This window comes from Halichoerus grypus, chromosome 15 (genome assembly GCF_964656455.1).
Source record: "Halichoerus grypus chromosome 15, mHalGry1.hap1.1, whole genome shotgun sequence".
NCBI lineage: Eukaryota > Metazoa > Chordata > Mammalia > Carnivora > Phocidae > Halichoerus > Halichoerus grypus.
The window spans coordinates 14,086,095-14,099,968 of record NC_135726.1 but is presented as its reverse complement, the minus strand read 5'-3'; the positions used below and the strand labels follow the sequence as shown (position 1 = coordinate 14,099,968).

The 13,874-nt window shown below is 44.5% G+C and overlaps 1 protein-coding gene across 1 annotated transcript in view; it reads left to right on the top strand.

Moving 5' to 3' along the window:
- PMFBP1 (polyamine modulated factor 1 binding protein 1) overlaps window positions 1-10,931 on the top strand; it is a 44,155-nt gene extending 33,224 nt beyond the window's left edge. The window contains exons 14-20 of the mRNA XM_078063533.1: window positions 4,109-4,273; window positions 4,809-4,976; window positions 5,282-5,449; window positions 6,270-6,373; window positions 6,914-6,988; window positions 9,430-9,668; window positions 10,852-10,931. Coding sequence (XP_077919659.1) covers window positions 4,109-4,273; window positions 4,809-4,976; window positions 5,282-5,449; window positions 6,270-6,373; window positions 6,914-6,988; window positions 9,430-9,668; window positions 10,852-10,931 — 999 coding nt within the window. The remainder of the gene's footprint in view (window positions 1-4,108; window positions 4,274-4,808; window positions 4,977-5,281; window positions 5,450-6,269; window positions 6,374-6,913; window positions 6,989-9,429; window positions 9,669-10,851) is intronic.
- Window positions 10,932-13,874: the final 2,943 nt, after the last annotated feature.

Genomic DNA, 13,874 nt, shown 5'->3' with positions numbered 1-13,874 from the left:
GGGGCAATTGGCTAGGGAACACTACCAAAAATGGTGCCAAAGCACAAAAAAGGGGACGGAAGGGGAGACAGCTATTTATCACTACACAAATAAAGATGACAGAAAAGAGTAAATGGCAGCTAACAAATACAGGCGCCATGCTTGAAGTCAGTCATCATTCATTGACTGTCTACTTATGTCCTTCACATGCCTTCCATCTGCTTGACTCCCAACAAGATAGAGATTACTATGATCCTCATTTTACAGAGAAAAGGAAGGCTGGGGCTCAAGGTAACTGATCAGTAAGTGATGAGATGGACCACTGTTTGCACCTGGATCATCTAGCTCTGACACCTAACCTCTTTCCCCTTCATCATGGACAGCAGTACTTTCCCTAACTGAATATATTTCATCTTTCTTCAGGAAACAAATATAGCATCTTGATAGGTGGTCTCTTGGGTTACAAATGAAAGACAAAGCAGCTCTGATTCTTTGATAATTTAAGAAGAAAAAAATGTTAATCTTAAAATATTGTGGACTATGCAAAGTATAAGAACAGCACTGTCCAGTGGAACTTTCTGTGATGATGGAAAAGTTCTATATGAGAGCTCTCTAATATACAATATCTACTAACCATATGAGGCTGTTGACTGCTTGGAATATGGCTTTGTATGACTAAGGAACTGAATTTTTAATTTTAATATTAACTAATTTTAGTTTTATTTAAATGTAAATAGCCTCATGTGGCTAGCGGCTACCATATTAGATAGCACAGAAACTGACATTTCTGGAGTTTTGTCCTCCCACGATATAAATCTCTCCTTTGCTGTGGTCCAGAGTTAAGGTCTGAGTCACTGAGACCCCCAAGGAACCTCCCTGAATATAAGGGATATTACCTTAGTATTTAATATGGACCTATTATCATGTTTGCCAAAAGAAAGATAGCCATGTAAACGTGGAAGTAAAAGCATTCATTTCAGAATTCGTTGATGGAAATCAGGAGACTAGAGGGGGTTTTTTGTGTGTATAAGCATGTTCAACTTTTTAAAAGCATACCTCATATATAGTAGATGTATTATCAGTTGAAACAGTCATTAGAAAGAGGCTTAGTTTTGCATTCTAAAATGCATTTTCTCTCATCAGTATTCCATATTTAGTTTTTAAAGTTACCATCTGAAAGCAATAGATCTTGAGATTTTTTTCATCTCTGATTCGAGGACATTTTTCCACTACATTTTATAATTAATTACTGTTAATAAGAAAGCTAATTTATTTTGCATATTTATTCTGTATTTGGACTTCTTCTTGAACTCACTTCTAAGCAGTAATAGTTTTTCAGTTCCTTCTCATGGATTTTCTAGGTAGATGATTATATCATTTGCAAGCAACAACAATTCTCTAAACCTTTGTAATATTTATTCTTTTTTTTTTTTTTTTTTTTTTTGCCTTATTGCATTGGACAGTACCTACAGTTTGGTGTTTAACAGTAGCATCCTTTTCTTGCTTTTAACATTAATAGAATCCAACTGTTTTGGTATGATGTTCTTTGTAATATGGTGAATAAAATTAATTAATTGGTCCTTATTTTGGCCCATCCTTATGTTCCCAGTATGAGTCCCAGTGGTGCATCATGTATTACTCTTTTAAAACAATACTTGGAATGTTCTAGGAAGTAAAATAAGGCCAGTATGACTGGAGTGTAGTAATCGAGGAGGATATTGGTATAGGATGAGAGTAGAGAGATAGGTAGGGGTAGACATTGTGGCCTCTGTTAAGCAATTTAGGGTTTTATTCTAGGAGCAATGAAAAGACATTGATGAAATTTCCTTAAAGGGGCTGGAGAGGTGATTTGAGCTAAGTTTTAAAAATATAACTCTGACTAATATGTGGAAATTTATTGAAGAGAGGGGTATGGAAATGAGGGATCCAGTTAGGAGAGTATTGCCATTCAAGCTAGTGTGGCATCAGTGAAGACAGAATGATCAAATTCATGGTGTGTTTTGGCAGCGGAATTGACCAGACTAATGATGGACTGAATGTGAGAGGAAGCAAGGAATCAAGGATGACTTAATGAAACCCACCTTTAAAACCATCTAGGCTTAATGCTTTTGGTGAGGGAGACAGTACATCTTTATGAGAACTTTTATTAAAACTCCTTGATTGTATAATTTACATATATCTATATATAGGTTTTCAGTATCTTTCTCCAAGCTAAACCACTGATGTTAGAGAAATTTAAAATAAAGCCTCCAAACTCCAATGGACTTTTAGTTCATAACAGTCTTCCCAACTTACCCCTTTTCTCCTGAAAAAAACATACCCCTCCTTTCTTCCCCAGATTTCCCTATGGTTTTGCCACAGCTTCTTTGTCCCAGATTGCAATTCACTTTCATTCCCAAATAAACCCATCTTTTGCTGGTAATTTTTTTTTTTTTTGCTGGTAATTTTTTAAAAATAAAAACAATAAATAAATAATACAAATAATAAATAATATATATCTATTACATATAAATAATACAAAATCAATTAATTAAGCTTCTGTGATTTATGTCACCACCTTTCTTTTTGGTATCTCGCCTCTGTGATGACATTTCCTGATTTGGCCACCAATTATCAAGAGCTTAGTGAGTTACAGTTTCTTCAGTGATTCCCCTGGTTTACTGGGCAGACCAGTTGACTCCATGTTTTCAGAAGTCCCCAAAAAAGATGCATTTCTTTTTCCAGAAGACCAAATTATTTTATCTTTAGGAATGGTTTCATTCCTGGGACATGTAAATATAGGGTCAGCAGTACAATCTAACACTTCTCATCTCACCAGTTCTTAGAGTTCAAGATACTCAAAATTCCATCTGAAAAAATAATAAACTTCAAACACGGAGCTGTTACTGAAGAAAACCCAATGGAGTATGTTTCTATGTGGATGGGGGTGTATTAAAATATCAAAGAACAGATAAAATACCAAAGAACAGAAGTTGGGCATGTGAATTTCTAAGGTCTCCCTTCTGCTCCCAGATTTGGAAGTAGATCTCTGCCCTGTACTTAAAAGTATTTAATAACACGGCTAGTTACTTAGCATGTTCATGACCGTACTCACAGCTAGGTAGTAATTTATACCTTACTAAGCCCTTTTTACAAACTATATAATCTTATTTGATCATCACCAAAACTCTATGAAACAGATGAAAGTAACTGGCTTGCAGAAGAGGAAACTGAGGCTCAGAGAGATTAAGTAAATGACAGAACCACAACCTCTAACTCCAGATCTCAATTCCTTTTTTTTTTTTTTTTTAAAGATTTTATTTATTTATTTGAGACAGAGAGAATGAGAGAGAGAGAGAGAGAGCACATGAGATGGGGGAGGGTCAGAGGGAGAAGCAGGCTCCCTGCTGAGCAGGGAGCCCGATGCGGGACTCGATCCAGGGACTCCAGGATCATGACCTGAGCCGAAGGCAGTCGCTTAACCAACTGAGCCACCCAGGCGCCCCTCAATTCCTTTTAACTATAGCATGAGTACATACTCATTACTAAGTTTAAGACACAGACTTCAGTTTTTAAACATGCTTTACCAGAACCACATGTTCAGTGCATCCCTAATTCCAAACATTGCCATACAAAATATTTCATTCAGTCAAAAACAATGATTTAGTATTTACTGAGCACATATTATATGCCATGCCCTGGGCTGTAGGCAGTGGGGATATAGCAATGAAGGAAGTAAACACAGTCCTGCTTTCATCGTGCAAGTCTAGCGGATTATGTCAGGAACTAAGAAAGGCATAAAATGTACAAATGAAATGTTGTATCATGGTTCCTAAACTAGAACTGAATTCCAGATCTTTATTAAAGACTACAGAGTCTGTGAAAGGGATTATTCATGTACTTAATACATCATGGCCCAGTACTGCCAGTACTCCTTGTTTGCGGGGGACCTGCTAACTTAGAAGGGGAAGTGTGAGGAGAGGGGTGCAGAAGAGCCTGGAAAGGCAGCTGTTCTTTTTGTAACAGTGAGGGGAGGGTGCTCTGTCTGTTAGTACAGAGGGAAGAGAGCCCAGCTCTGGTCCATTTCCTGTAGACACAGAGGATACCTCTATAGGTATGAACCTTGATAGTGATGTTCCCCCTCCTAAAGCTAGTCCTTCAGAAGGAGGCCTTAGAGAGTCTGCAGGTCCAGCTGGAGAAAGCTGTGCAGAAGGAGAAGCAATATCTCCAGACCATGGTCAGTAAAGAGGCCTATGAGGAATTGTCCCGAAAGTCAATCGCCTGCCAAGATGACCTGACACAAACTCTCGAGAAGGTAAGCCATACCCTCTCATCTCCAGGGCTTTTTGGGGCAAAGAAATGTCCGAGTAGCTCGAGAAGTGCAAGAGTCAATCCCCTGCACAACTGGCTATCACCAGGACCATCTGCATCCTGAGCTAGGATGTCCTTCCAGGGAAGGCCTGCCTCCTCATAGTGAGGCTTTTTTGGGGTGGGAGAAAGGGATCACAAAGAACCAGGCCAAATCTAATGAGTCTTTCTGCCCACAGGTGATCCAGGGGCAAAGTTTTCCCAAAGCCTAAGTTGTCTGGGCAATTTGTGCCCCACCCAGTGCTGATCATGCCTAGCTGATCAGAGAACTGGAAAAAGAGGAAATGGGGTAGGGGAACGAAGATGTAGAAAATCAACCACTGTCACTTCCCACCCCTCCCTGGGACACTAGGCAAGTGACCAGGTGTCTGCTACCCTGAGCAGAGGATGGGGAGGGACTGGAACCCTTCTCCATTCAGCACTCAATAGAATGGGCCAAAGAACTGTGACAGCCATTCTTATCCCCTTTGTCTTTATGGAAGCTCAATCATACGACCTCAGAGACCAAGAGCCTGCACCGAACCTTGGCACAGGCCCAAGAGAGGAAAGTTCAGCTGGAAGATGAAATCATTGCTTACGAGGAGAGGATGAAAAAGCTCAACATGGAATTAAAAAAACTGCAGGGCTTCCAACAGCAGAGCGAGCTAGAGGTGAGGAGCAGCCAGGAGCTCAGGCTGTCTTCCTGTTCCAGGTCCCCAGGGTCTCTCTCTTCTTGCCCCTGAGCTCTTTAGTACAGAGCCATTCCCTTTGGCTAACGGGTTCTCCATTTGCTGGCTCAGGGAGCTTCAGGCAAAGGCGGCCAGGGGCGCCCTCTGCTGGTATTGGCAGTAAAATGCCCCCTACGGAGTCCCTCAAAGCCTAGAAAGCGCCTTCCTGCCTTGTCACAGAGGCCCTGGGCTCAGGGCGGCCAGCCCGCCAGCCGGGGTCTCCCTCCTCACTTTGCGCCCCTGAGCAGGTTCAAGCCTTCGACAAGAAGCTGGAGGAGATGAGCAACCAAGTGTTGCAGTGGCAGAAGCAGCACCAGAGTGACCTCAAGATGCTGGCAGCTAAAGAGGAGCAGCTCCGTGCCTTCCAGGAGGAAATGGCCGCCCTGAAAGAGAACCTCCTGGCAGATGAGAAGGAGGTGGGCACTCCTCAGCTTCCGGTCACTTCCTCCCAGACCCTCCCAGCACATCCACGACCACCTGGATACTAGACCAACCTTGGTGGGGGAGGGGGTGCCTAAGAGCAAGGAAAGGACACCCCCAGCCCACTCTATTCAGTGCAAAGTAGGGTCTGGGTGCGCTAAGGCTCACAGCAGTTGTCTCAACCCAACTGTCTTCCTGTGCCTTCATTGATAGAGATAGTGAGCGAACAAAGGCCCATTCCAGAGAAGAGAGTGCCATCTCCCTGTCAGGAATACCAGCCATCCCTGACTTAGATAACCCCCTGGGCAGTCCTCCTCCAGAGCCCATCCTGACATTTTCACTTACCCTGCAGTAGAATCTGCTAAGAGATCTTTGAGCATGCCTTATGCCCCGGTCCCTGAGCAGTGAAGTTCACGGCAGGATCTCTTGGTGTAGCCACAGGACCTTTGCTTGCATTAGAAAAAAAGGCATCCATTCCTCAAGATATTTTTTCTTCCATCTGTTAAAAAATTGGCTTAACATATTGCTTTTTAAAAACAAGATGTTTTAATGCCTTTGCACAAAAATCATTATTGTAAGTATACACATCTACTTTGTCTCTACTATAAACTGTGCCCTGCTCAGAGATGTCACCTTTTGTGCATGCACTGCTGGAGGTAGAGATGCTGGCAGGTCCAACTCTGGCCTAGGGCTTGGTCAGCAGAACCAATGTTTCTTCTTCCAGGAAGAGAGAAGAGACCTGATTTGGGAGTCGGGTGGTGACAGGCCTATGCTCCCCCCCCTCCCCAACCATCTCATTTTCTTCTTGTACCAAAGCCTGCCTGTGTGCCCCAGCGGTCTACAGCTAAAGACACCTGTAGGCTACGCCGAGAGAATGATCAGATTATGTCCAACATGGAGCAATGGGCAAAAGAGCAGAAGTAAGTAAGAAATTATAAAGTAAGGCAGGGTTCCAAGGCCTGGGCTGAGCTGAGAAACTGAACATGTGCCAAAGAATAGTGTCACATACACACGCACGCGCACACACACACACACACACACAGTGCCCTCTAGGGAAATGAATTCAGTAATAGCCCACATTCAAGAGCTGGGAATAAGATGGAGGGGCCTCAACTCTTCAGGCAGAATCAGGAAGACCTGCTGGCTTAGAAACAGAGCAGCTCCAAGATAAAAGGGATGCTTTGCTGTAGGTCAGATTTCCTCTCCCCAACCTGGAATCTGGCTTCCCTGCCTGGATCCCTTGAACTCACCTGAGATCACAGTGATTTTGCATAGTAATTGAGAATGGAAGTTTCCCTCAATTGCCAGGTGCTAGTGAGGCTCTAGCTCTGGGGAGTGGGTAATGAGCTGGAGTCTAGGGCTCAGCAGCCACCTTGCTGAGAACACCAGCCTCCTAGCCATCCAACTCGTGCTCTTCCTCATGGGGGTCTGGGAACTTTCTCTTATGGATTTTATTACAGGATCGCCAATGAGAAACTAGGAAACAAGCTCCGTGAGCAGGTCAAATATATTGCCAAGCTGACTGGTGAAAAGGAGTAAGTCATCCCACACCACCCAGGCTGCTGTTGGGCCCTAAGGAGAAGGGTCAGCCATGAGCCAGGGCAGGCTTTATCATTAAATACATGCATCTGACCTCAGGAAAGGGCTGGGACTATGGAAAGATTCTGGGTCATGAATCTGCATTTATGTGACCTTGGGCACATCACTGCACCTCTTTGGGCCTTCCCTCACCAACAATACAGAAAGGGGTTACTAGTCTCTATGCCCCTTCCCCCGTCACCTGCTGTGATTCTCAGGGGACAAAAATGCTAAGAAGGAAACAGGACCTGAAAGGCAGGGTAGAGGCTAAGCTGCTGTAACAAAGAGACCTCCAAAAGAAGGAACATAGAACATGGAAGGACCAACCCTAGGAGGTGAACAGTCCAGGTTGGTGGGGTTCCTCTGTCCCACATGGTCATTTGGGGACCTAAGTTCCTTCACCTTGTTGTTCCACCCTCCCCTGTGACCATGCTTCATCCTCATGGTCAAAGGTGGGTCAGCAGACTGTGGTGTGGGAGGAGTGTTGGAAGTTTGGGAACAGAGATGAAAGTATGGATGTCTAAAACCGAGATTTCAGAGATGGTATAGTCACAGATAATGACAAGCTCTAGAGCAGTGGCTCCCAACCCTTTGGCAGGAAGCACTTAGAAAATAATCACATTTGTTTGGCACAGTGGAAGAATTTGGGATGAGTTGTTTGTGACAAAGTTGACCAACCAGTGGCTGCCCCAAGAGCTGAGGGTGTCCACATCTCAGCACACCTGGAACCCACTCATCAGCCCCAGGTGGAAAGCTCTGTTCTGAGCTGTGACCATAGGATGGTGGCTCAGTTTAAGGAGAGGACAAGATCATTGGAATATAGAAGTCAAGGGACTGAGAGGCTTGGATAGAATGTACAGGATGTTGAAGGCATTGGGAATGCTGACAGGAGTGGGCCAGAGAGAGTGTCAGAGAGCCAGAGAATGAGGGCATGGTGAGGACCCCACCTGCAGGCCCAGTGGCATATGGAGTGTGGCGATGACACAAGGAGCTCCGGGGGTGTCTTCAACACTGGCCAGGTTTACAGAGAGCAAGAGGGCAAAGCACGGGCCCAGCGAAGTTCAGAATGAATTCTTTGATTTCCCTCTAGAAAAAACCATGAAATTTTTCACTAGGACAAAAGCATTTTCTAAAAGGGATTAGCTGAAAGAGAAATTGTAAAAATCTGAAGGTAACAGAGCATTTCAGGCTTTTTCTTATGATGTGCCAAGTTCCAGGAAGTTCTGTTTCACAAAGAACTCATTCCTGAGTTTGAACCTATTTGAAGAAAAGCCATCTTTTAATAATAATAATAATAATAGTAATAATGACACAAATAATATTTATCTGTTACATGTGTGAAGCACTGTTCTAAGTGCTTTATATGTATTAATTAATTAATTTTTTTTTTTTTTAAGATTTTATTTATTTATTTGACAGAGAGAGACACAGCGAGAGCAGGAACACAAGCAGGGGGAGTGGGAGAGGGAGAGGCAGGCTTCCTGCTGAGCAGGGAGCCCGATGTGGGACTCGATCCCAGGACCCTGGGATCATGACCTGAGCCGAAGGCAGACACTTAACGACTGAGCCACCCAGGCGCCCTATGTATTAATTTATTTAATCTTTATAAGAACTCATGAGTTTAGTACCATTAAAATCCCCATTTATGGATGAAGAAAGAGAGGAACCCAGAGACTAAATAACTTGCCCATGGCCTCAGGAAAAGTAAATGGCAGAACCAGAATTCCAACTGGGGAAGTCTGGTTCCAGAGCCCATGGCCACCCACTGCCCTCGACACTGGTTTGGAGAAATATGACCAGTTATGGAGCCACAGGAGATATGTTAAGTTCTTTCACCTCGCCTACATCACTGCTACCATTTCTTCATCCATAAGATGGGGACAAGTTACTTACCCAAGCTCTCAACAGAGCTGGGATCCCCTGTGCTCTGAACCTTCCAGCAAAGGGAGGGGAAAGAACTTGGCTTTGGCATCAGAACTGGATGAGAGTGTTTCCCAGGCACAGCTGGGACAGCCCAGGCACATGGGATTGTTCATGACAGCCTTACAGCTCTTCAAATCAAAATTCTATCTTTTGTCAAACTGGAGCTTTATATGAAGTGCAGAAGGCAGATCAGACTCAACTGTCCCCATCTGACAGATATGAAAACAGGCCCTGAGTTGACATGACACAGTGGCTCAGAAGTACTGGTTTTGGGTCCACCCCGGCCCTGGGCCTGGGCTTCTTCCAGGGGATACACATAGGCCTCCATTTCTATGGAACATGAGAGCACCAGCTCTGAAAGGACTTGGATGTCCATGGCCCTCCTCCCTGTGGTGCCTTTATCTGCCCCTTCCAGTGGGAAACCAAGATACTAAAGCAGACCAAAGAACTCCTGTCCTTCCCTCTCCTTCCCTAGCCACCTCCACAATGTAATGGTCCATCTGCAGCAGGAAAACAAGAAACTGAAGACTGAGATAGAGGAGAAGAAGCTGAAAACTGGACACCCAAGGCTATACACCAAAGCCCTAGGCCCGAACAAGATGGAGCCCATACAGAGGGGAAAAGTATGTGCCACCTTGGGCTTTAGGGGGATGACCCAGGACGTGAGCCAAAGAATGGACATCACCAAGTTTGTCGGGATACCCCACTGCTCAGGTATGTCTGCCATTTGTCTTTTGCTACTTATATGATGTCATCTTTCTTAGTCCCATGGTTCAAAAAAATAGCAACAGCCTGATATTATTTTTCAAGAAGAGATCACTGGATTGGGAATTCAATCCCCAAGTAGGAACTGGGGGACAGACCTTCTGTTTAGCCACTCTGGACCAGAGATCACTGTTTCCTCATATGTTGTGGGAACAGGTGAGTGAATTAAGACTTGTTCTGATCTAAGACTCTTTGATGATAGCCAAGTGCATCATATCTCAGACCTATCCCTTCCCCTGACCCAATCTCTTTTCGGGAGTGTGGGGACAAGAGGAGAACAGGTAGAATAAACATCTTCCTCCTATAATCTGTTCTGAAAACCCCACAAGAGCACCCTGATCCCCTGTACAGCATGGATCCATAGCTACCTTTTCTGTCATCTATAGACCCCATGTTACCCCAGAGGAAGAAGTCACCCCACAACTGAGCTGCCCGGCCATGAGGAATCATCTCATTAATTTCTCCTCAAATCAAGACTGTCATTTCCTCCCTGTTCCCTCAGGTTCCTCATATTGCTAGAATCAGCACCTTGCCCTGGGCAGCATTTCCACCTACGTTTTTCAGAGGACAGTGATTTTCCACCCCTCTCTCTTGACCTGGATCAGCTCTTACAGGAATGCATCAAGGTCCCTGCCTATTTTTCAAGATGCTAACATTTTATTGAGTTTTGTCCACTTTCTGCAGTGGAGTGAGCATTGGAACCATACTACCATCTCCAGACCCAAACTCTAAAATAAAGACATGAGCATAGCAGTCTCAGTGAGCTCTTGGCGTCTTGCAGACATCTCTGCCCCCTTCAGCCCCCCACAACATGTTCATCCCTGTTTTCTCTGGATTCTAAAAGACATAGTCTCTTTCATATATACGGACAGCTAAAATTCCCAAAGCGAGATTCTGGATTATCTGGATTAGTTTTTAAACCAGCAAGAGATAATTAGCTCCCCCTTTATTTTTTCCATCTATCTGGAATTTAAGAAAAAAAATCTTAAAAACCTCAAAAAGGAAAGTAATCCTGAGACCCACAAGAAAGGAAATGAGTGATGCATTTTCCGAGCGGAGGAGGGAGATAGCCATCTGCTTTCTTTCCGCCATATTACATTTCTCCTTTTAACAATTTTATTTTTCTCCCCAGCCAGCTCAATACAAGTAAAATTCCATTACAACAAACTCCAAGGACAGCTAAACTATTTTATTGTGGTAGGATTTTGTTAAACTGAATACATGTCTGGAATTTATATTCTTGGTCTGTAGGAAATTGAGAGAAATAGCTACTAAGGTAAAGTAAGAGAAAGAAATGAAAGCGTTTGTGTCTCAGGGTAGGGGGGCAGGAGAAGTGAAGAAACCCACTAGTTGGTAAGGATTCTTAAATATTCTTGCCTCCCTCCCCAGCCAGACAAAAGCTAAGACATGTTATATAGCATGCCCCTGCCAGAACTTGGCGAGGGCAAATACTCGAAGTGCAGCATGGGGCAGGGGTGACGGGCATCTCTGATAGTCTCTGCTGTGACAGTTGTTGTCTGCTTTTTATGCTTATTTTTTACTATGTACCGCCATTGGGTTTAGAGTAAGGATATATTTTCCAGAGGAAACAAAAAGTGAAGAACCTGGTACTAATGAAATGACTTCCTGCTTCTGGCCTGTGACCCATTTATTCAAACAAAATTTCAATGTCATTAAAATCCCCAGTATAGTCTACTAAAAAAAAAAAGGCATTTTGTCTCTATATTTATGAAAAGGTATCATATATGTTGGCCAGAGACTATAGTATCTGGATACTTTGCATATGGTACATTTTTTCAAAGTTATTTTTCACTTCCTGTGGTGTGATTACACCAGAGCACAGCTGGTAGTGAGTTATGGGAAGCAAAGGGGCAGCAGAGCCGGAAAAACACGGATATGTCACCCAGCCATCTGGCCTTGCAAGCCCAGCCAGGGAGGAGATCTGATGGGATAGAGGGGTTGAACTTAGGGAAATGTAGTTTCTCTAAGGATAAGGCAAAGGGCAGGAAAGCTAACTATAATTCTTTAAGAAATAACCAAAGGGGTTTCTAAAAGGTAGTCTGAACAGCTGATAATAGAAGCGGTCTCTGTATGATACAGTAGTGCTAGATTCATGTCATTATACGTTTCCCAAACCCACGGAATATCTAACACCAAGAGTAAACCCTCACGGAAACTATGGGGTCTATGGGATAATGTGTCAATGTAGGTTCATCGAGTGTGAGAAATGAACCACTCAGGTAGGACGTTGATAGTGGGGAGACCGTGCTTGTGTGGGAGCAGAGGGTAAATGGGAAATCTTGGTACTTCCCGCTCAATTTCACTGCACACCTACAACTGCTCTAAGAAGTAACCAAAGAAAGGAAAGGAAAGAGTTATGAAGCTAGGACTGACTTTAGCCAAGGGCATTGTCAGTAAAATAAGAGCTTCGGCCACCCAGTGGGAAGATGTCACTCAGATTCTGATACCTGGAGCCCACAGAATCCTTTGCAGGAGATCCTCTTCTGCCCACCTGGAGTATCATTTCCTCCCCCGAGCTGAGAAACCCAGAGCAGACATCAGCCACCGCACCCTGCCTCCCTAATAAAGGGAAGGAGGAGCTCTCTGCAACCACCGTGGTGCCCCATAAGCACTTGGCTTCTGAGCCTTCTCTACACAGCCCAGCTGAGAAGGAAGCTTCCTGACAATGACAGGACCTGACAAAGCAAGCTCTGGGGTCCCTAGAATGAGCCCCATCTCAGCCTGAGACCCTCAACTGCTGACATCTTTAATGTGTCTAAAGTACAATTACCATCAACTAGGCATTTAAGGAGAGATGCATGTGACTGAGAGCAACAGGGGGCCCCGTAAAAATGTCCAGTTCAGCAGCCTCTCTGTTCCCTCACACCAGGAAGCCTGAAAGCCAGTCTCCAGAACCCACTTCAGGGCTGTTGTCACAGACATGCTTTGTATCTCGGGGGGGTAGGGGGGTTCGGTTATTATCTCAGGAAGAGGTGGTAAGAATCAGATTATTAAAGCTGGAAGGAACTTTAAGGTGGATCTGAATGGAAAAGGTCCATAATTTAAAGGAAACATGAGAGTCAGAGGTCCAGACAGACTCTTGTGCAGAATTCCCAACACCACAACAGATTCGGGAAGCGTTGCTGGGGGGCAGGGATCCTCCCCACACAGCCTGTGGCACCTGTATGTGTCAGGTGTCCTTGCCAGGTGTTCCTTGTTTTTATTTTTATTTTTATTTTTTTTAAGATTTTATTTATTTATTTGACAGAAAGAGGGAGAGAGAGAGGGAGAGAGAGAGCACAACCAGGGGGAGCAGCAGAGAACCCGATGTTGGGCTCGAACTCAGGACCCTGGGATCATGACCTGAGCCGAAGGCAGACGCTTAACCGACTGAGCCACCCAGGTGCCCCTGTTCCTTGTTTTTAAATGAGAAGGCTGGGTTGACCCATGGTTTTTATAACCTCTGGCTTCGTTTTTGTGACCTAGGGAACTTGAAGGTAAGTTCGTGACCATGGTCACAGCCTGTTTGTTAGTAACAAAGCCATATTCACTGGAACCTCAATTTTTGCCCTGTTCTGTTGCCTCCCTAGCCCAAGTCTGTAAGTAGATCACATACCCAGCTTACTTCTCTCCACAGAGCAGGTAGACACGTTCTGCTAGCCCTCCAACCCGGTGCCAAGATTAGAAGCCTTCCCAGACGAGCAGCCAGAAGCCCTCTCTTCACTCCAGAGCCATGAAAAGTCAGTTTCTACCTGAATTCCCAATAAAGGCAGTTAGAGGTAAAAAGAATGGAAGTAGAGGTGGTAGCTGGTGCTGGCTGGCAAAGCCAGGCTTCCAAACTCATCCATAAAACTGACTTAAATTTTAAACTCACATCCCAGGAACAAAGTGAGAAAGGGAGTAGAAGTAATAGTCAGCAGCATGACCCAAGAGGCTGGAGCTGAGCACCGCTGGCCTGGGATCAAGGTGCTTCTGAGCCCCAGGCCAAGCCCATCAGTGATTCAGCCCCAACACAGAACCTTGCAACCAGCACGCCTGGCAGAAGCTCCCCCCCCCCACAGGGGATCATAAAATAAGGGCCATGGGTGATGCAAAGGGCCAAATACCCAAAAAGCCACCTCAGCAGATATAAGCTGCTTAACAAGAGAAAGGACT